The sequence below is a fragment of the Vicia villosa genome, linkage group LG5, assembly GCF_029867415.1.
Source record: "Vicia villosa cultivar HV-30 ecotype Madison, WI linkage group LG5, Vvil1.0, whole genome shotgun sequence".
In the NCBI taxonomy this organism is placed as follows: domain Eukaryota; kingdom Viridiplantae; phylum Streptophyta; class Magnoliopsida; order Fabales; family Fabaceae; genus Vicia; species Vicia villosa.
In genome coordinates, this window is record NC_081184.1 from 145,347,913 (window position 1) to 145,371,259 (window position 23,347).

The 23,347-nt window shown below is 34.9% G+C and overlaps 2 protein-coding genes across 3 annotated transcripts; both read right to left on the bottom strand.

The window, feature by feature from the left end:
• Positions 1-522: 522 nt before the first annotated feature.
• On the bottom strand, positions 523-19,363 carry LOC131602977 (sodium/hydrogen exchanger 8-like). 2 transcript variants are annotated; one of them, XR_009284208.1, is made up of 27 exons: positions 19,076-19,363; positions 18,954-19,004; positions 18,768-18,859; positions 15,045-15,122; positions 14,811-14,968; positions 14,537-14,638; positions 14,345-14,462; positions 14,057-14,109; positions 13,924-13,989; positions 12,938-12,982; positions 12,737-12,789; positions 12,065-12,249; positions 8,214-8,261; positions 7,815-7,922; positions 6,888-7,119; positions 5,581-5,883; positions 4,891-4,988; positions 4,556-4,687; positions 4,244-4,444; positions 3,955-4,161; positions 2,917-3,790; positions 1,986-2,554; positions 1,805-1,873; positions 1,478-1,725; positions 1,174-1,262; positions 956-1,058; positions 523-783 (listed from the first exon to the last, which is right to left on the bottom strand). XR_009284208.1 is itself a non-coding variant. In XM_058875213.1 (21 exons), exons 1-21 carry the CDS (start codon positions 19,326-19,328, stop codon positions 2,927-2,929), a joined length of 3,447 nt encoding a protein of 1,148 aa, XP_058731196.1. In that variant the 5' UTR covers positions 19,329-19,363; the 3' UTR covers positions 2,719-2,926. The 2 variants fall into 2 exon arrangements, 1 of the variants encoding a protein (XP_058731196.1); XM_058875213.1 differs by lacking the exons at positions 523-783; positions 956-1,058; positions 1,174-1,262; ... (1 more) ...; positions 1,805-1,873; positions 1,986-2,554 and having other exon boundaries at positions 2,719-3,790.
• Positions 15,811-17,589, bottom strand: LOC131602978 (protein WVD2-like 7). The gene has a single exon (XM_058875214.1). It carries the CDS (start codon positions 17,486-17,488, stop codon positions 16,547-16,549), a length of 942 nt encoding a protein of 313 aa, XP_058731197.1. The 5' UTR covers positions 17,489-17,589; the 3' UTR covers positions 15,811-16,546.
• Positions 19,364-23,347: the final 3,984 nt, after the last annotated feature.

Below are 23,347 nucleotides of genomic sequence, written 5' to 3' on the forward strand. Positions count from 1 at the left end.
TCAGTATAAGGAAATCCTGCTTGTACCACAAGCTAAAAATAGATAAAATAACATACATAAAGAACATTAGTATCGATTGTCTTTATCTATTCAATAAACCGTGTCCTGAAAGAATAAGAAGTGTTGGTTGTTGCCTGAGTCACAAAACCGACAATAAATATGGAGAAGTCGACAGTTGTTGCAGAAGTTGATTTACAAATGAAAGCACATAACATGAAGGCCAGCGCAAGAGTTGTTTCCTAACTCCCAATATACAGAAACTGCTGCAGAGTAGAAAGTCACCAAAATTACAGCATAGCACATAGTAAGTCCTTTTATCATCTTTCCAGTTGCAGGAGGTGCTATAGTGGCCTATATAATGACATTGATCAATCTAAGTTCAAGAAACAATATATATATATATATATATATATATATATATATATATATATATATATATATATATATATATATATATATATATATATATATATATATATATATATATATATATATATATATATATATATCAAGTAAATATTTCAAGGTAGAAAAAGGACTCAATTTTGAATCAGTGAAAAATTATAAACAGGAAACTAAACATACACAGATCGAACTATTTTCAGCATCGAAACATACATGAACACGATGGAGAACTGAAGGAGAAGCTGAATCGCTAGTTTGGGACAAAGAGTTTCATTCTCAATCATCTCACCCAAAGTCTCTGTGAGGCACAACCCGTGCAATAGAATGGAGAGGAATCAGAAGCACTGTCTCGATTCATCGAAGAAGCAGCCGGAGCGCCTGGATTGAAAAGAATTAAAGCTATAAGGCCTTAGGGGTTAATATACTGTTAACTCCCGAATAATAAACAAAAAGGGTGTTTTCTATAATGTTAACTCCATAATAATAAACATTGCAATGCATACATAGATAGGAAAAATGACATATTTGATATAAAAGAATACTAAGTTACCCTAACAATTGAATCCCTACTCAAATATCCAATATACCCCTCTGTCTCAGTTCTGTGATGGCCACAAGAAGGGCTTCTTCCCAGGGAAAGTTCAACTCATAACCTACACAATGACCAAGTACCAATAGAAACAAATATATTATATATTTGTATTATTCAGTCTTAGATTGGCAGAAAAATCATACAATTGAATTACAAATATATTATATATTACTGACTATTACTCCCTTGTTGCATGAACGAACTGATACCGGTTCCACCTCCATGATTCGACAAACCAACAACACCATCACCAATTGGTTTAAACCTGATATGAACAGAACCATTAGTCCCTTGACCACAATTCCAAATATGATCATCTTTGCTCATTAAAAACTCAAAATTCTCAGTCGAATTCCGCGTTAGAGAGCAACTTCGATTGTGCGAAAACGGGTGTGAATAAGAGTAAGACAACGAAGGTGTTGTATACTCAATTAAATAAGTAGTGACTGTAATTGAAGGCTTACAAGGCTTGGTCCTAACCAGTTGCTGATCACCATTATTATGTAAGGCGTTTGAATCTTCTCTTTCGACATCTTCTTCTTCAACAAATATGAATATCATAACCAATAGAAAATAACCACCACTTTGCAATAATATTAGTTTGCTAGAGACTTTACCAGTCACACTACATTTTCCTTGAAGGTATTTACTTCTGCAGCAGTAGTGAAATCCACTCAGAGTTGATCAACAGTTCTTTTTCATAAGTCCCAGAGTATTATTAAGATTTCCTGAAAACATACATATAAAAGTTAGGATTAGAATCATCGTAAAAATTCAAAATTATTCAATTTTCTATATACCGCTTACCCTTCCATTAGTAAAGATAGCATTGACACCAGATTCAGACCCAAAGGTTGTAGACAACAATTTCTCAGCCTAATAACAATAAGTTTCATTAGTGTAAACTTTCACTGTTACTGAACAATAAAGAATGTCACTGAAAGGCTACATTGAATTCAGAAAAGGGAAAAGCAGCCAGAAGAAGTACCTCACTTAAACAACTTCCCTGCCATTGCCATGATCGTGTAATTTCATATTATATAACATGCTATGCTATAATGAGGATGCTCTAACTTCAGTTGTCTTTGTTGTCCCTCCGATTTTCATCCGACACAACAACGCCGACGAAGCCTCCTCCTGTCGCCATCAACTTTCGGCCATTACTGAGGACCTCTACCCCACTGTTGCGTTTCCACCATCGTTTTTCCCATCGGTAAATTTTCTTTTTCCTACTGACTAATTGGTGTGGTACTTTAGCATAAGGAGTGTTTTCTTACATATGATATGATGTTTGGGAAAATTATGTAACCGCAATCAGCCAAAGTGGAGCAGTTGAAACAAAAGAGTCAGCATGTGTAATTGTTGGAAAGTGGAAGGTTGAGGGAAGTAAATATTAGTAATTGGTGGAAGGTGGAGGGAGAGAAGTTGAGAAATCAGCAGCAATGTGGAGGCTCTAGAAACAAAGTTGAAGGATAAAATTCTCTTCTCACATGAAGCCACTTGGCAGAACCACATAGAAAGTTCAAAAAGATAGAACTTTCTTATATTATAGATTAACTATTAGACCAATATAAAAGACAAGTTAGTTGAGATCAAATTAAGCCTTTATTTTTATTTATAAAGTTGGCGTTAAAAAAGTTATACAAATAAGTTGAAGTTCTTTAGTTTCTAATTGTAAAATAAATTTTCAGGAAAACGTTAAAAAAAATTAAGAACAACCATTTCCAAAGTGCTGGAGAGGATCCAGATTCCATTTCCAAATGTTATTTTTTATTCTAGAAAACAACAAAGCTAGAGAGCTTTCGTGACTAATTGTAAAGTTTTTAGTGACATCTAATGGCCTGTTTCCTATGTATAATGTTCTTGACACAAGCAACATCCATTACACAACAAACAGATAATCACAATAGGTTTTTCACCTCTTTCCCCTCAAGACTGGCGAAAAGATAGCGTGCTTGGGGAATCAATCCGCACAAGAATATCTTCTTCAACAGCAGAATCGTCACTTGAATCATCTTCATGATGTACTCTATGATACGTGCTTTGTGAAGGAAGGTTTGTAACATCTTGCGTAATCCACTTCACTCCAACATTCTTTTTGTCAGTTGCTGCTCCTTCTGATTTGACTGAAACAAGTGGACGAGCTTCGTGTGGCATAAAGGTTGGATATGACAAACTTCGATGTGATGGTCTAGTGCGATTGGCTGACAAACCTATACCCGGGCGAGGGATGTCCATGCTCCCATAAATGCTCAGCTGCATTGCCCTTGCAGACAAACTATTGGTTTGCTGTTCAGGGCTCTGTTTATGCAGATTCTGCCTGTAGAAATTTTCAGGCCAACTCATAAGACCGCTATGTTCTATTTGGAAAGATCTATGAGGATTATCCGCGACATGTGATAACCGTGAACTTGACTTTTTAACAAGAGCAGCATCGGTCTCAAATGCAGCAATGTCAAGCACAATTACCCTTGCTCTAGTTTCAACCAGATAACACGATCCTTGATGAATAAAACTGGCTTCCTGAGTACCTGACACTGACAAATTTTGGAAGCTTCGATTCCCACTTGAAGGAACCAGAGCCGCTGGTGCGGTTATCAGCTCTTGACAACCTTGAGTTTTGACATATCCTTCTAGTAAGAAGGCAACTGAATGATAGGGGATATCAATTGTTTCCTCTCTGACATACATTGTCATTTCAGATCTTTCAGCAATGAGAGCTCTTAAATCTTTCACCGTTAGTTTCTCAAATATCTGGGGAAGCAATAGTTTGGAAAGGAAAATAGCACTTTCCTGCAAATCATGATAAATTTTTGTATTGTATGACTATCACCAAAATGTATTAGATTAAAATTAAAATTAAAAAAACGTAAGCCCCGTTGAGCTGCGACAAGATCCATCAAAAGCCACTAATGTCAAACTAGTAGAAGTAAAATGAAGTATTAATAAAACCATACCTGCCACAGGAAGCCTTCCAGTGAAGGGTCAGATTTGAGACATGAAATTATTTTACTTGCTTCAACAAAAAGGCAGGTTACGGCCGAGTCTGTGACAACATTACAAATATACGCTCTTCCACACAGCACTTCATAAAGACCCAGTGTGCTCCCATGAGTAAAAGTTGGATAAAATGGGTGCTTGCTTTGAATCATCTTGCTTTCCAACTGGAAAAACAGCAACTTTCAAATTCTTTGTACGCACAATCAGAAAGTATAAGATAAGATTTATACCGAGAGAACTTAATACCTTCACCACTCCATTAGAAATTAACCAAATACCACTCGATTTGGCACCTTCCTTATAAAGGGTCAAGCCACGCAATTTCATTGTTTCCTTTGTACCGCTTACAAGGGGTCCACGGACTGAAGATGGCAGAGCATCCAACATAGGATATATATTAGGCAGCTTAGCCAAAGGAGGGTTTCTGAGTAATTTCTTTAAATCAGTCTGAAAAATAATGTATTAATTAATAGACGAAGAATCCAACTAAAGATCTCAGAAGAGTGAACTATCAAATAAAAGATTAACCAGAAATAAATAAATAACACCACAAGATACCTGAACTGCATCATGAAGATGTAGCATCTCTTTCTTTTCCAATATCCCAGCTTTCTCAAGGTTTTGAACATATTCAAGCAAATGATTTAACACTACATACGTTGCTTGCCTTGTCTTTACAACACGTAAAACCTGATAGTTAAACATACATAAAATAAAATAAAGAAAACGTAAGAAAAAGAGACTGTTTAATACTCCTTCATAACCGAAAGTGAGGCACTGCGAACTTTAAACTGCTATACAGAGAAAAGACTAACCAACTTGAAATTGTCAGGATTAATCCAAATAAAGTACAGTACAACTAAAACATTGAAAGGTATATTTAACAAACAAACCTGTGGGTATGTTAAATTAACATGTTCTAGGAACTTTCGTGCTTCTTCTCCCTCCACAACGCTTTCATTGATGACAGCAGAAGCAACGCCACTATCACCTACAGAAGTATATGTCAAGTAAATAAATATAATTAAAAAAGTTGTTTAGTTACCAACACATTGATATAAGTAAGGCAATAATAACAAGAATATAGTTCTTGGTGAGAATATAAAGTTGAACATCTACCACTATTTTTTTTCTTCATAAAAAGACAAAATATAGCAACATGAGCTAGGAAGCATTGACCAACTGATATATGGAGACTCCAAATACAAAATATTGCACCATATCACGTACATTTGAAAACACATTCATCATCCAAAGAGTACTAGACTGTTTTTATTTTTCCAATGTGAAAGCCTATGATATGGCATGGGCATGGACAATATAACATGTGTGGCTTGGATATTCAAGCCAATATGCCATAGGATGATGAGACACTTCAGAGAAATAAAACTAGTTGGGTTATTTCAATTCCTAAGAATGCCCATAAGTGTGAAACATTGACATAGTTAAAATGGAGAAGAGGGAAGAAAGAGAAACTTTGCACGATGCAGATGCTCTAAAACCAAAACAAAATGGGAAAGAGGAAAAAAATAGAAAACTGGAAATAGTATTGTCAAGATAAATATATAAAGGCAGACTATTACCTATGAAATCGTGTAATTGTTGTCGAGCAATTTTGTGGGCACGGAGAAATGCAGCACATATATAACATGCTGACTCCAACCTTTCCACAGTGAAGTATGTAACTAATTTAGGTGGGAACATACTTGACTGGAGGAACTTGTAGTAATTTGGGATGCTAACATTAGCTTTTAAACTTTTCCAGTCACATAGGGGCTCAGATGAAGCCAAATCTATTGATTCCTCCACTGATAGCATTAGGATATTAGCTGTTGTTTGGGTGATTCTCCCTTCATCAAGCATTTCCCAGTAAGCAGCTTGGACACCTAATATGAGTAATGGTTTCTCAAATTCATAGTACTATCAGCAAATAAGAACTTTCTCAAAGGACTAAGGCATCAAAAGACTATCATCATATGTGAAATTGTGTGTGTGCATGCCTATTAAAAAACTAACATGAGACAACAGAAGCAACTTGTAAAACACTTGCAATATCCGCATGTCTCTACATGAATGCAATCATAACAAAATCACCCATCAAAATTAAATTTGAAGATATACAATAATAATGGTTAAAAACCCTAACCGCCTTAATTGTATCCTGTGTGTGGGGGGGTGTTTTAATATCCCTCATGGCTAGAGGTGTGGTCAAAGTAAGTCTTTATAAGGTTTAGTCAATCCACACCCCTTGAGCCAGCTTTTGGGTTTGAGTCAGACTTTGCCCAAATTCTAAGAATAGAAATCAAAGTCTTTTCCTACATGAGGGGCAGGGTACAAATTTAATTGATATGCAAGAGATTTGTTGCTAGATATTTATAACCAAGCTAATGCTCTTTTCTAGTAGGAAAATCTTCCTAGAAGACCAAGCTCTTACTCTTCATTACAAATGCAATGCTACAAAACTGAAAGTAAAAAAGGAAACAAGACGTACTGCTGATATCTAAATAGAAATGAGAAAGCGCATTTTATAACTTTGAATTGAACACGTTTTAAATGGGTTTCTTATATTAACTATGTGGACAACTAGTTATATAAAAAGCTTTAATTAAATTGGAAAATATCCAATTCAATAAATCATAGTCCCCCAAAATATATTTGTTCTCAAAGACGTGATAAAGCATCTCATATTATCTGTCTTCTCTTCATGTCTACCTTAAATTAAAGGACTACAAGGGTTTGGAATATTTGAAGCAGTTAATCTCACAGATACACAGGGTGTAGAGTGGATAGGGTACATGCTGTTGTTAAGGAGAAAAGAACGGATACACAAAGTGCAAAATTATAAATGTAAAAACACTTAGAATCAAAACAAATGTAAATGTTCAAATACCATTCAGAAGGCGTACTCGTATGTCTTTCAAATTCATAGAATCTACATAACTATCACTTTCAGATGCACCATGCGGATGAACACGTTCACCTTCAATGTCATTTATGCATGAAATATATCTCTTCACTGTGGGCCAGTCAGTTGGTCCGAGTTCCTCATCATCTCCAAGTTTACGAAAGGCTTCTAATGCTTTGTTAACCATTTCATACTTTGTAAACTCAAGGATACGTCTCTGTTATTATTACATAAGCAAAAGATGAGGACCAATACCAACTATAACATGTATAAGTTTTGCTTAGATGCAATTTACAAGCATTTAATTAACACAGAAGATTTTCTGTGTCTCATAATCCACATATAATTGCTTATAAGTTTATATAACTTTATATTAGTTATATGCTTATATAGTTTTATGATAAAGTGGTATCAAGAATACATGCCATAAAACCAATTGCCAATACCATTTCAGAAAGAAGAAGACAAAAACATATTTTCCTGATACATACATGGACTTTCAGCATTGTCAGGATTCCGTCATTGAAGATAGGAAGAAAAGGCATTCACTCCTTTCAACCAATCATTAACAACAATACCAAATAAAAAGAGAAGCTAGTAATATTTTTTTATGGAGTGTAGACAGATAGGTATCTGTCTAATGATCTAATTTTATTTTTTTTAGTTTATTGCTCATAATGAAGTTATACAGAACTGTTTATATAGTCCATCAATTTTTCTCACTTGTTGTATATTTCTTCCCCACTACTCACTGTTGCCGAGTCTCCATTGTTGTATATGAAAAATTTCAAGGTATAATTTAGATAAAAAAATTAATACATTAGGACAACACTAAAAATATGAGATATCAAACAATTTCATCTCTCATTACAAGAATATATTTTAAAAATAGAAGACTTAGAGAACCCTAACCTTAGCTGATGATAACTTATTCATGCGAAGGAGGTCTAATAAGAACTGTGTGGTTGAACCATTTACTACAAGTGTTAAAAACACAATTCCACCGGTGAAGAAAACAAACTGCACAATAAAAAACATGTCAATCAGTTACAATGTTAATATCGAGAAGTTCACAGTTGTAGTGACCTTACAATATTATAAAACAGAGCCATGAATTAGAAATTTGTAGGGGTTTGAGCCTTTGATAAGTACTAGCAACACACTCTCACTAAATCATGTGGGTTACATTTCCTATTTAGTGGGACTCGTTCAACAATCATGAAGAAAGTGTTGGAAGGAGAATGTTATTGCTAGAGAGTCGGTTGCTAGTATTGCTCCAAGGGTTTTACCAATATAAATTGCAAAACATACCATTATTCCCGTTTCTGGAGTCAGTTCAATTGATCTGCCACTCGAACGCTAAGTCAGTAAAAAATAATAAGAATTAAAGATTATACTACAAAAATATGAACATGAATAGCAATGATGACTTCATGCAAGCACAATTATTTCCCCACTTTCCCTAAAATACACTGAAAAGGAAAACAATTACTATGAAAAGATTTCTGTTGGATAGACAGACAGATAAATAAAGTAATATTGATATATGCCATATCCAATAAGAAGTTAATTATGATAAATCTTAAATACATAACTTCATGTTGAAATACATTTTATTGGGACATTAACTCCCCGATACCTTAGCAAGTATATTGATCTGTTTTTGTAAGCAAGTACAAAGTAGAAAAATGGAAAATATAAATCACTTTATGGTCCCTTATCAGAGATTGTGTTGACAGAGTCCTAGACGCGGTAGAAACTTTCCTTTGACCTTGATAGCGTCTCTTCTTGAATTCACAAATATTTTTGACAATAATTATTGATGAATTTTATTGTCAATCTAAATGCCTTTAAATAGACTTACAATAGAAGAAGAGTCCTAATTAAACTAGGTTAGTAACTAGGTTAGTAACTACGTTTAAACTAGGTTAGTAACTAATAAATGAATCACTTTCCTTCTCAACATGAAATTTAATCTTTTGAAAACAGCAAAATCTTATGACTTTTCTACCCATAAAAATCCATGTTTTAGTGCTAAAATCATCAGTGAAAGTAATCAAAAGCTTACTATTGCTTATGGGTTTAACAGGACCGCGTATTAAATACCAGTATATGCTAACTGATGAAGGTTTCAAGTGCTCTTTACGGGAATTAGTCCCAGCATTGTTTCCTATCAAGCGGATTTTTCATAGCTTTGAGGGGATATTAAAACTGTGGTATTCACAATTTCCTTCTTCTAAAGAATCTTTAAGCTATAGTCACATATCTGCTGTTACTGTCATCCGTGCTGACGTTGAAACATATCCTCTATAATTGAGTTATCATAACAAGGGGTGTTCATGGTTGGGTTCTAACAGATCAATGGTGTTGTCGAGTGTGGATAGTGGAAAATAGCGATTTGTTCAAATTCCACAACACAACATTGCTATAGTCCGGCTATAGTTGCTATTTAACAACATTTTATACTAAATAGCATACTGTGGGACAATAGCAATTTGTTCAAATTTTCCTATGCAATAGCGCTACTATAGTAAAAACATTTTTCTATTTGTCAAACTTTGTGTAAAAAAATGTTTTTCATCATCATCATCATCATCATCATCATATCAGCCTATTAATGTCCCATTCTGAGTGTACTGGTATTTTGGTGGGTGAGGAACTTTGAGGAGCTTGAACACATTGAATAGGAAGCAAAGAGAGATTGAAATGCTAAGACGAGATCCAATCAATAGCAGCTGAGTTAATTATATTCACCGAACAATTTTTGTAACACTGTTCAGTTCGCTGATCATGTTTTTAGCAACAGTTTAATTTGCACAATAATGCTAACAGTTTGGTTTTCAGAGTGGGGTCCAGTTAGGTTCTCAGAGCAGTACAGTTTTTTCAGTTATGTGAACATCCCTAATCGTAACAAGTAGATGTACAACCCAAAGAATGAACAAGTCTTATTCCACTAGGTGGGGTTAGCTACATGGATCAAACGACGACATAATGTCCTATCATAAATAAAACAAGTAGATGCAATAGGCTGGAACATAGTCTGTACAATAACATTCTATTAGTACATCTTTGTATCCATGATTAAACCCCGCTCGGTCTCAGAATTAACACCTTATAACTCTCACATGGAAACAGAAAGGCAAACTCCATTCCTTCTAATCACCCAGTACTCAGGAAATTGTTCTTCAGCTCAGGCACATAAGTTGCTTCTATTATGATTTGTAGTTTGTACTATTCCATTCACTTGTTGACTTACATTGCATTAATATTTGTAGCCTGACTAGATTGGGAGCCCTCATATCAGTTGTCGGACACTGGTTCATTAGACTACATGCTAAACAACCATCTATTTTACAAAAAGAATACCCTCTGATCAACACCAATTTGATACAAATTCAAAGACCCCAGAATGTAACGATTAAAATGTATCTCTATTCTACACTTCAGGTATTCAGAAGACCTAGACTTTCCCTTCCAAATTCCACTCTAAATAACTACAGACTCCATATTTCACAATATTTCTTCCCCCTTATCATGTAGTCCTACCATTAACAGACACCACCTGTTATTTCTGTTACTAACTATTCAAGTCCTGCTGAAGCATCTTACAAACACTTGGGGTATGCTCGCTTTCGGATTTGAAATAGCAGAACTTCACTTTGTGTTCGAATGCTCGAGCCATATTCATAGAAACTCCGAGATTTTCTAGTTGTTAAAGTTCGACGTCTATCATATATCATCAATCAACCCAGCACTAAATAAGTCCATTTGTTGTTTAGGCTTAAGATCACGGGTTCTAGCAAGCAAGGACTAAAATTCAGTTTGCTTGAGATTGGCTTTCCAATCCCAATGGATTATTGCTCATAGGTGGTCCAAACCGTAAATGGCAACATTCCTTGAAATGTCTCTACACCATTCCGCGTTCTTCTTCTTCCATTTGATAGAACCATACTTGTGCGTCTAACATATGAAACACTGCCAATCCCACCTTGTCTCCTTCAGCAATTCTTTGGTATAGAAAAATCCTGTCACAACACAACACCCCTGCCACCCTAATGGGTCCTTTGTCCCATCATAAGTGGGAAATTTCATTTTGGAATAGCACAGAAGCATGGCTCCTCCCATTTGCGAGATGTTTTTGCCTGTAACCGTTATTGTTGCCACTACTATTTCTTCCATCTCTTGAGTTGTCTTTTATTGAATCCTTATTCGCTTCTTGAACCATGATGGAGAGGTTAGTAATTTGCTCTTCTAGAGCAGTCTGCCTGGCCGTCATATTTTCTTCTAGAGCAGTCTTCCTAGTCGTCATCTGTTCGATGAATTCCTTCATGACTGATGCTAAATTTGTATCACCCATGTTGGCTCGTATACCAAATTGTTATGGTCCTTTATCTGGGATCGTGTTGACACAGTCCTAGATGCGGTAGAAGCTTTCCTTTGACCTATGGTGAAGGCAGAAGCATACTCGTCCTTAACAGTCTTCTTGAATTCACAAGTATTTTGGATAATATATTGATGAATTTTATTGCCAATCTAAAAGCCTTTAAATAGGCTTCCAATAGAAGAAGAGTCCTAATTAAATTAGGTTAGTAACTATGTTTTTTTCTCTATAGTTATTATCATTTAAATTTAAATGTTAATAATCTTATTTAATATATTCCTATCTAAATCTTATCCTAAAAATATTAAAATTCAAATTTAAAAATTTTAATATACTAACTAATTAAAAATAATTAAATAATAAATCCTAATCAGTATAAATAATTCAAATCAACAGAACTAGAGGTTCATATCACACTTTCCCAAGATCCCAACTGATGTCCCTACAAAGAGAAAAGAAAGAATACAGAAAGAGCAGAAAAAAGGATGAAAAACAGGATTATTGCTTTTATTAATGTATAAAGAGTTTGGTAATATATATTCTCTATTTTCGAGGAAAACTCAATTACATCCCTCAATATGATGAGATAGACTGCCAAAGTTGTTTACCTTATTACCTCTTCTCTCTGTATATTTTCATACAATAAAATGTCTTCCTTTTACTAGAAAAAAATCAAAATAGTATCTATCCCGCTTGTAAATAATGAGAAGGTGCTATGTTCATGCAGAATTACATCCATAAAGAGCTAATAAATATGCATCATCAGTAAATAAGCACTTGCCTTAACCGATAGTGCAAGTGACAGTGAAACTGCTCCTCGTAACCCTGACCAGACAAGAATAATAGCTTCTTTCCAATCCAAACCATATCCAAAGTATCTTAGAAAGGGAAATAATGCTCCAATTGCAATGCATCGAGCCACTTGAACATATGCATAGAGAAGTATGAGGAAGACCCATGATTTTCCTAAAACAGAACCAATAGTTTGTAGTTACTTCTTTCGACATAGCAAACATTAGTATTATAACAAGAAAGAAGGCAAGCAACACTAGCAAGTGCTTCTAGAAAACATTAGATTATCTAAAAATCTAAATTAAGTTGTCTCGTTGATAAGAATATGATCATTATTGTAATTTTTTCTCAACTTTCCTTGGCCCTATCATTGTATAAGGTGTGTTGATGTTCTGTCTCTTTTATTTATCACATTTTCTTAATTTGTGTGAATAAAAGTGACAACTACGACACTTATTTTGGGACGGAAGGAGTCTATAATAAAACATAAATATACTAAACTACCCTTATCCCAATTATAACAAAAGGTCTAACCTAAGCCATGTCATTAACATTCAATGTATTTCATTGTATGGTTTAATCCAAATGAATGAAATCTAAGAATATAATCCAAGGGCACCTCAAAAAAGAGAATTTAAGAAGTGATTCAACAGAATACTACCATGATAGAAAACCTTGTCTTCACTAAGTATTCCTTCAGCTATAACAACTCCACTACAAAACAAAGATAAGCGTGTATCAACGAGAGTAATATACTAGTAAGAATGTATTACACCAGCTCAAAACTGTGTTCAACCAGAAAATTAACAGCTTGTTTCACAAGTCGTATCATTATGATTTGAGATTCCAACTAAGCTCTTACCTCAAAATGAAAATTAATGTATTAGCGATATAAGCAATCATTTCCCTGGAGAAAAATAAATAAATGATTAAAATGCTTTATATTTCAAAACAAAATAATGGAAAATGAGTGACAAAATAATACTGCCTCTTGTCCATCTCTGGATACCATGTTGTTAAGAGAACCGAAAAATGAGACATTAGATGAAACTGATATGTCTAAACTAAGCAGCAGAGCAAAATATTATAGAACAGAAATTTTAAATACAAATAAGGTCAATCAAAATTTTATAGAACAGAAATGTTAAATACAAATAAGGTCAAGCAAAATTTTATAGACCAGATATTTTAAATACACATAAGGTCAAGTAAAATTTTCCTTGTTAAAGAACAAAAAACCCAGAAGTTTTGTATTTAAAAGAGCATTTTTAGATCTTTAAAGAATTGACTACACAAATTCCAAGGCATTATTACTATATTTTATTCCATAACAAGTGCCCTTGAGACACTTTTTAGCATTGTTCATACAAATATTTCAGCTACCTTGGTAAGAAATCATTTTTATATTCCCGACACCTTACTTTAGTATGACTATAGAAGAGTTCTTTTATCCATTTTGGTCGTGACTATTGGATTTAGTACCAATTATGAAATGTTGGAATTAGTAGCATTTATTAGTTTGAGAATTTGTAGCAAATAGCAATCTAGTTAGTCTTGCATCTAGGAAATAACATTCATGCACTTAGGAAATAGCATTGTTATTAATCTCATTGTAAACGTAAATTGCATTTACTTGTTGTAGTATATATAAATGATAGATCAGTTGAATGCAAATCAGTCAAGCATTCCACAAATCTCTTATTCCTTTATCAAAGTCTCTTAACATTTCTTTAAAAAAACTGAGCGGACCAGCAAGCAAGACCAAAAGTTGAAATATTGTCACAAAAACAAGGGAAAGTTTCATCTAATTATATACACAACTAACATAAAGATGAGTAAGAGGCATACCAAAAGTGATGTAAGCTTCGCTGACTTTCACGCTTAAAAGCTGTCCTTGCAAATGCAGCATAGAACCTGTAGAAATATTTTAATACCAAATTTTCCAAAGGGTATAAATATTTTGTACTAGAGATCAACTTACATTCCCAATGACATCACTGTCAAAATACCAGAAACACCCGCACTCTCTTGAGCCTGTAAAAGATTTTGGCCATCAATTACTCCATGCTTAAAATATGGAAGTGATTCCAAATAATACCACAAAAAAAAAACAGATTATGACGATGTGATTTTAACATATATAACCTATCATCTTACTAAAGATGCATTAAAAAATGGGGTATTATACATGTTATGTGCATTCATTATTCATAATAGAAATAAATCTCTCAAAACCAAAAGACGAACCCCAAGTTTGAAAGCAACTTACAGTGTAGTAGGCAATGTAGCTAACAGCAAGTGTTAGAGAAATCTCAATCACTGTATCATTAAAAATAAACCAAAGCCATAAAACAGATGCAATCCCAAAAGCAATGCCAATTCCTACACTGGACCGATCAAAGTATAACATAAGTAAAGATAACTTTTGCCGTTATGCAATAGAGAAGTAGATGATACCCACGCTCCAAGTGAAAGTTGTACTAGAAATTTGATTATGGCAACCCAGTTGAAGGTTTCTCCAAGAACCATCCGATAGAAAAGGGTATAAACCACAATAGCCACCCTGGACAAGAATAAAGACTAAGCTTTCTAGAAGGAAAAATACAAGACACCTAATGTGCAACTTCAAGGCATTAATCTACTTTCTACGATCTAGGTTTATAAGAAAATTCGTTAATTCATTTGAATGGTAGACATTAGTGAAAATAAGAGCAAAGGAATGTAAAACAAAATACCCATCATTCATCAAGGATTCTCCATCAATTATTGTGCTTAATTTTTTGCTGGCACCCAGGTCTTTCAACACAGCCACAACAGCAACAGGATCAGTTGCACTCAGAAGTCCCCCAAGCAACAGTGATGTTTTCCAACTCCAGTTATATGGAAAAGTAAGCTGTATTATGACAAATGAGTTATGACTTGTAATCAGATGAGACAAATGATGAATGCTAAATACATCTGCTCCATACCTTCAAAACAGTTCCAAGAAAAATGGTCGAAATCACAACACCTGGACCAGCTAGTAACATCATTTGTGCAATACATCTCTGTGCTTGGTCAAAAACAAATTGAGAATAAGGAATCTTGTGATGCAATATCAGTCCATTATAAGTCAACATGTCATGAGTTACATTAGAATAGAAACATCAAGTTTGCATCTTGCTTACTAGGGTTCAATCATAGCGACTTTTAATTCTATTGATCTAGTTTGCTCATCTTCCATTTGGGATCAGTAATAACTCTGAAATAGAGCTATTAGTCTCCTTCAGTGCATTAAAGAGATCTAAGCCGCTGATATTTACCTTAGAATTCTTAATTTTTAGGTTAACTTTCATGATGATCTCCTTTACGTTATGTTAAAATAACTTTGGTAAAACTTTACTTGACATTTGGACTATTTCGTTCCAGTTTTCAATTATTGAGGATTTTCAATTGTGATCATTTGGTGTGTTAGGAAGGTGCAATGTCAAGGAGGAACCTCAAGACACAACGAAACCAAGTGTTATTCAGAAAAACTTTGGCTGTCAAACCTCCTGTTGTGGCAAAGTAAGCATAATGTTTGCTTAAGAAGTACAAATAGCATGATTCTAGTGGCTGAGGTGAGCTAAGAGATAAAACTAGAATGTTCATGTTGTCATTTTCTATGTCTGTCTGTTTGCTACACCTTTTTTCTCTATGTTTTTTCAAAGGAACAAGTTGAGGATTCATGTAAATTAGATAGCAAGGTTTCCAAGTGACAGCGAAAAATGCACCTGTAATGAATTAGGCCCAAGTTCTATAAAACCATTATAGTTAATAGTAGTGAGTTATCATCCTTTCTTTGCGTTTTATTGCTCTTTCTTCGCTTCTGAATCTAAAAGGCAATGATTTGGTAGGGAGTCGGGGGCTGCTTTGGGTGGTGCTGAAAGATTTCAGACAGCTTCTGCCTTGAGAAGGAACATTTGCTGGAACGTGATTTAACAAATCGCGAGATGCCTGGGTTGCTGTCCGTGTTGTCTCGCCAGCACCAGAAGAGAGATTGATAGACATGTGGAGTGACCTTGCGGTTAGTCTCTTCTCTATTGAGGCTCCAATAGACTTCAAACTTTTTGCAACAAAGTTAGTTCCATTTCTGGGTTTAACCGACGCAGTAGTGGTTTTACTTGCTACATCAGTGCCAGATGGAACATTGACCGACATGTGAAGTGATGATGTAGCTAATCTCTTATTCTCAACTAAGCTTCCTACAGAATTCTTACTTGGTAAAAATCTGTTTGTGGCATTTCTGGGTCGTAAAGCTGCATCAGCTGTTTTGCTTGGTTCACCAGTGCCAGAAGGAAGACTGATCGACCTGCGGAGTGACCGTGCAGTTAGTCTCTTCTTCTCGACTACACCTCCAATAGAGTTATCACATTTCGAACCACTGATTATTCCAATTCTACGTGATACAGCGGCAGAAGATTTCCTTTGATCATGGGAATGAGGCAGTTTTTCAGCCGTAGCTTTGGCCAATGATTTTGGAGAAGAATTTATTTTGTCTTCCCTTGACAGGCAAAGCCAAACCTTCCTGAACAGTAATGCCAGGATCAGGCGCCTTCTTTTCAATGGAGATGACAGTATTCTTGTGGACTTCAACATGTCCAAGCTGATTAGAATTATCATATAGCATGCAACTTTTCACATTAAGATTCATATCATTGCAAGGATATAGGACTTTCTCAGCTACTTCCACCTTGGGAACGTCTAAATCATCACAAACAACATCTTGGTAATCGACAGTATCTTCATTTATTTCTACATCGGTTATCTCAATGCTGTTCGCTTCTAACTTTATCTCCAAATCATTTTCTTCGCCATTCCATTTACTTTGGTTTGTATCATCACAATCAACAACATGGTAAACAATAGTCTCTTTATCTACCTCTATATTGGTTATCTCAGTGCTGTCGGCTTCTGACTTTATCTCCAAATCAGTTTCTCCGTCATCCCATTTGCATCGCTTTGTATCATCATCACAATCAACAACTTGGTAATCAACAATATCTTTACTTATCTCTTCATTGGCCATCTCAACGCCGTCAGCTTCTGACCATATCTGAGCAGGTGCATCAACGCATTTTCTTTCAAAACTTCGATTTGCTTCTTCAACCAATGCAGCAGCTTTCTCAGCTGCCTTTCTCTTATAATGAGCCTCAAAGTAAGCTTTTTTAGCAGCAACAGAACCTGGTTTGGAATATTTTTCAGCTTCCTCAACATAACGGTTTTGCGTGAATACCGACCATTTCTCCCAATTCAAGCTTTCGGACATATACCTCCCAAAAGAGATAGATTCTCCAAGAGCGCGAAGAGGATTACCCTCGTGTGGTGCGCAACTAGTGTCAGACGGAACGGAGAAGGATCGAAAGAGACAAGGTGAAGGTGAAGATTCAGCCATAACAGAATGCAGTTAACGAAAGAACAAAACAATGCGGTTAACCTAAAATTGAATTGGTTTAGAAAAGAATGTGATTGAAATTTGAAACTTGTTTACCAGTACAAAAATTCCTCAAAAGAAATGTAAAGGTGGATAATAGTAGGGGTAAAATTTCCAGCAAAAAAATCAAATATCTTGCTTTGCCAAATATCCATTCTTCAGTAAAAACCAAATATTCTTGCTTTGCCAAATATCCATTTATCTATTCATTCATTCAGAGGAAAAACCAGAACGAAATGAAGAATGCAAGGTTTTTCTTCTTCTCTATCATGTTCAATCCCATGTTCATCAAAATTCAAACTAGTAAAAGCTTCCTACGGGCTACGACACACAAACACAACACTGTCTCCCTTACAACCGCAGCACTCCTAGAAAACTCACCAACAACACTCAACCCCAATCACCATCTCCTTCTCTCACCACATATATTCAGCATCTCCGTGTAAGGAACAGTACATTTCCAATCAACTCAAACGCGACACTCCTCTTCCAACCTCAGGTAACTAACTGTTCTACTATGCTTCTTTTTCATTGTTCAATTAGCTTCAACTGTTTTTCAATTAATGTTTTGTTTCGCAGAAGATGAAGAAAACGAAACCTATTTAGCTTATGAAAAATGGCTTCCAACTCCACCAAAAATCGTTAAGCCTCATTCAGTGATTAATGCTACTTCCTAAGCATATATTGGTGATGGCATTTATGAGGTCATTTTATTGTTCTTAATTTTGTGTTTTTCATGAAATTAGGTCTAAGATTTGCATAGTTGCTAATGTAAATTGCATTCATCAAAAAGAATCTTATAGTTCTTATGATTTTGAAAAATTTTAAGATGCCTATTGACCGGTTTTCATATACTTCAGGTACTGATTTGATGTATATCATATACTTTAGAACTAGTTGTTTCTAATACTAGATTGATATAGTTTAGAGATGAAATTGAAGTGATATAAGTTTAGAGATTAAACTGATGGTTTATTTGTATCTTATTCTGTTTCTTTTTTTCTTTCTGAAACTTGCAGCTATATGCTCATGCTCGTAGGCACTTTTTATTTCCACCCCTTAGTATTGAAGAATACAATGATCGTGTGACTGCGGAGGTCCGCTGTGAGGCTCAAGTATGATTATTTCCTTCCCTAATTTGTTTTTTAATGATGATATTTACATTTACTACTAGAAAGACGGACACGGAAAGTATCTGTATTGATATTAACATGTTTGAGAAATATCAAAGAAAAGAAACCTTAATTTGGTGAACTTCCATCGTGAAAGCGCTCTCGAAAAGGAGTGCAGGAAGAAAAACAGCCAACAGAAGCTCTGGATCAATCTCCGACCCTGCATATTATCAAGAGCCGATGATGAGTAGCATATTCAATTTAAAAATTCAAAATAACTAGAATGAAATAACTAGAATGAAAACGAAACTTACAGAGACGAATTCCATCCCCAATTTTTCCGAGCCGATGATGAGTACCATACTCTATGCAAAAATCCACCATTAATCATCAAGTTATTCAATAAAAACGATGAAAAAAGGGAAAAAGTGAAAACCTAATGATCCAAGAGCAATGCCAAGGATGAGCAAAGCAACGGTGTAGGGGACTTTGGTCCCGCGTAAAAGGTGTCTGCATGCGACTCCAAGAGCAAGACTGAGACCGAAGAAAATAACGGCGTCGGAAGGGTTTGCATGGAGGTTCTCGGAAGAGGAAGGAGCAGAAACAGAAAGGGAAGAGGAATGTGATACTTGTTCCTCCATGATTTTGTACGCAGCCAGCGATTCTTCCGTCAACAACAACACTTCCATTCAAATTCCAAAGAAGGGTTTTTTGTGGAAGCAGATTCTCTAACGTAAGTGCGCCAACGTTAGAGTGCCTTTCAATAAATTTGAACCGTTAGATAAATCAGTCCGCTTAAATAATGCCATGTGTCCATCAAGAAGTAAAAAAAAAAAACACATGAGCAAAGGAAAATACAACCAGAAACTCTTCGCCCCTTTGTTGCTGTGAGTTTGGCCCCCTCGTCACCTTGCCGTTACCGACTCTTTGCGATGGTGTTCCATCTTGATGAATGCTTTTTTTAGATTTGGTTACAGTATGTTTCACTCATGGCATGCAGATCAAATATAGCAGTCCAAAATGAAATTGAATTGCAATAACACATTCAGAACAAATGAAAATTAGCTCTGTCAGCCCCAAATCTTAGCTCTGTCAGCTGGCATTGATAACCATTCATATTCCACACAATTTTACCAGAGAGAGATACGTTTTTTTTAATTCTTAAATGGCCGCGTGGCATAAAATGGATCACTTGATCTATCCAACGGCCTAGATTTACCCAAAGGCAGGGTGACGTTGGCGCGTTAACGTCAGACAATCCATTCCCCGTCAAACATTACCCAGTATATTATATTATTGTAATATTCGCGCGTACGTAAAATCGAAGCAAGTAAGTACTAGTTTCTATGCAAATAGCCAAGACAAAAAACGGGAATGGATTGTCTGACGTTAACGCGCCAACGTCACCCTGCCTTTGGGTAAATCTAGGCCGTTGGATAGATCAAGTGATCCATTTTATGCCACGCGGCCATTTAAGAATTAAAAAAAACGTATCTCTCTCTGGTAAAATTGTGTGGAATATGAATGGTTATCAATGCCAGCTGACAGAGCTAAGATTTGGGGCTGACAGAGCTAATTTTCATTTGTTCTGAATGTGTTATTGCAATTCAATTTCATTTTGGACTGCTATATTTGATCTGCATGCCATGAGTGAAACATACTGTAACCAAATCTAAAAAAAGCATTCATCAAGATGGAACACCATCGCAAAGAGTCGGTAACGGCAAGGTGACGAGGGGGCCAAACTCACAGCAACAAAGGGGCGAAGAGTTTCTGGTTGTATTTTCCTTTGCTCATGTGTTTTTTTTTTTTACTTCTTGATGGACACATGGCATTATTTAAGCGGACTGATTTATCTAACGGTTCAAATTTATTGAAAGGCACTCTAACGTTGGCGCACTTACGTTAGAGAATCTGCTTCCTGTTTGACGCAAAAAAACCTACAATAAATAAGTTTAATATATAATTTTTGAGATAAAATCTGTTTATTTAATTCTTAACATTGTGGGCTATTGTGGGTTGTGGGTTGTGTTGCAACGAATCTAGCTGTCACCTAAAATTAAGCATTTCATTCTCATAGTTAAGCTTTTACTATTATATTATTATTATATTATTGTTTAAAGTCACTAATTTTTAAAAAATATACGTTTTTATAGGAAATTTTGAAAAAATACCATTTTTAAAAATTTTTGTGAGTTTTTATCGAAAATTTAGAAAAAATTACCGAATTTTTCAAAATTTCTGGTATTTTTTGCATGTAAAAAAAGTGTGATATAATAAATTTGAAATTTCCGTACCGGAAATTTCAAATTAATTAAAATTTCCTATATGATGTACCGGAAATTTTGAAAAAATTACTTGATATTTTAAAATTTCCGGTATTTTTTGCAAAAAAAAATCTGTGATACCATAAATTTGAAATTTTCAGTATACCGAAAATTTTAAATTAATTAAAATTTCCGGTATGATATACCAAAAATTTTCTTATAACTAAAATTTCTGGTATGTTGTACCGAAAATTTGACAGTGCATACCCAAAAAAATTTGTTTATCTCAACATTTTTCAACAAGGATAAAATTAGATTAAAAAATATAAGGGAATGCCAAATCTAAAAAAAAAAAAAATTGGCAGATTTTTTTTTGCAAAAATTTTAGGAGCATATATATTCCTTTGTGTTGCAGCACATATTAAATATATGTTATTTTATCAAATATTTTAGGTTAAATAAGTTTTTAATTCCTATAAATATATCATTATTCGTTTTTAATCTCTCCAAAAAAATTCTTTAAAGTTTCGTCCCCCAAATATTTACCGTCTCAAACTTTCACCCCTTCTGTTAGTTCTCATTAACGGAGCTTACGTGAAATTACTATTGTGGAATTTCTTTTATTTTGATATGCTAGCGTGTAAATTTATGAATGACCAGTTTGAAGGTGTATAAACATTGGCTTAAAGAAGACCCAAATCATTCTAGTAAAATACACTTAAACAGATTAACCCTAGCCTTCGTCTTCTACTTGTGAAATTGATGAAAGCTTTCAAGGTCATGCTTCGTTTGGTAGTCCCTTGCATGTGAAAACGTTGTTCCCAGTCTCCTGTCGTTGATACCCCAAGTGTTGTGGTCCCAGGTTTGTCCCCTTCATCCCTTTCTTTATTAGGTTATATGGTCCTATATTGAATGCTTCCCTTTCTTTATTAGGTCGTTTCTGCATTATGTCGTATGGGTGGTCCTTTTCCATGTATTGTTTACTTCTTCAAATGTGTGTGGTCCCTTGTGTTGACTAAATGTATATGTAAGCAAGAGTGGTTGACCCAATGAGCTACAAAATCAAGACGAATAAGCGATAACAGGTCCACCTGATTATGTTTACAACCTCATTATGTTTTGCTTCTTTGTATAATGCATTACTTCACCATAATGTACTACGATATTTCTATTTTAATGAACAAGACATCCTTCTGAAAATATCTTTCTTTTTTTTGTGACAGTGAAAGGTAATGACGAGCCCGAGGTACAATCAAAGAGATCGAGACCCCAACACAAAGTCTCAGGGGTGTTGTCATAAACACCACAAACATATGAATAAATAAATTAAAATCCCACGACGCAAATCACACACACAAAGAAAGTGGCAAAACCACTAAATCGTCTATAACTGGCCCACCCATCTTTTGGTAGCTAGCCACTCTAGAGGTTACGGTGGGTCTGCCACACGTCAACCTCATACCAGGTTTTCACCTGGGAGAAGGGATACAGACCCTTAGTCGGGCATGGTGTCATACCCCAAAATTTGCCTTCCATATTCCATTCACAATGATTCAAAGTTCAAGATTCAAATCCAAAGCTTTGCTCCCTCAATGGTCCAGGTAACCCACAGTCAACTGGTTTGACCTAAAAGTCAACCATAATCAAAGCACAGTCAAAAACTCTCAATTTTGGGTCAACACAAAGTGAATAAGAGTATAACCATCATTTGATCAAAGATTGATCATGATTCCATTAATAGAAACTCAGAGATGAACAAATACAAAAAGGTTCAAATTAGGGTTTCTTAGGAGAAAGTCAACCCAACTTTGACCGGGCATAACTTTCACATGGAACATCAAAAATCCCCCACTCAAAGCCTATTTTGAAGGAAATTGGATTCCCTACAACTTTGTCTCTCACAAGCCACGGCTAGAAATGCTTCATCTGAGAGGTATGATGCAAAAGATTACAGGTCATTTTAAAGCATCCTTCAAAAGCAGTTTTTTGGCAAAGAGGATATGATCAAGATAAAAGCTCCAAATGGAAAATATGTTCCAAAGTGGCTTATAGAGGACATCTAGAGGTTTCCAAAAAGTCCTAGAACTCCTTCATGGCTTAAAAATTGAGTGAGATATGCTTGATCAAAGTTGGGTAATTTTAGAGGACAAAATGTGAAATAAAAGGGGTCCAAAATGAATCTTTTTGCAAATGGGCCTACGTTTTATGACTCAAACTTGTTCCACAAGTTATCCAAACCATATGCCATGAATTTTACCTTTTATTTAATTTATATATTATTTTATTTCATTTTTAAATGATTTAAAATAGTTTAATTAAAGGGAAAATCAAATATTTTTATTAAGAAGTGCATATGGATCAATTTCAATCACATTAATGACAAAATATAATACAATTTTCGTGACAAATTGATTGGAGAAGATTGGCATAAGATAAAGCAA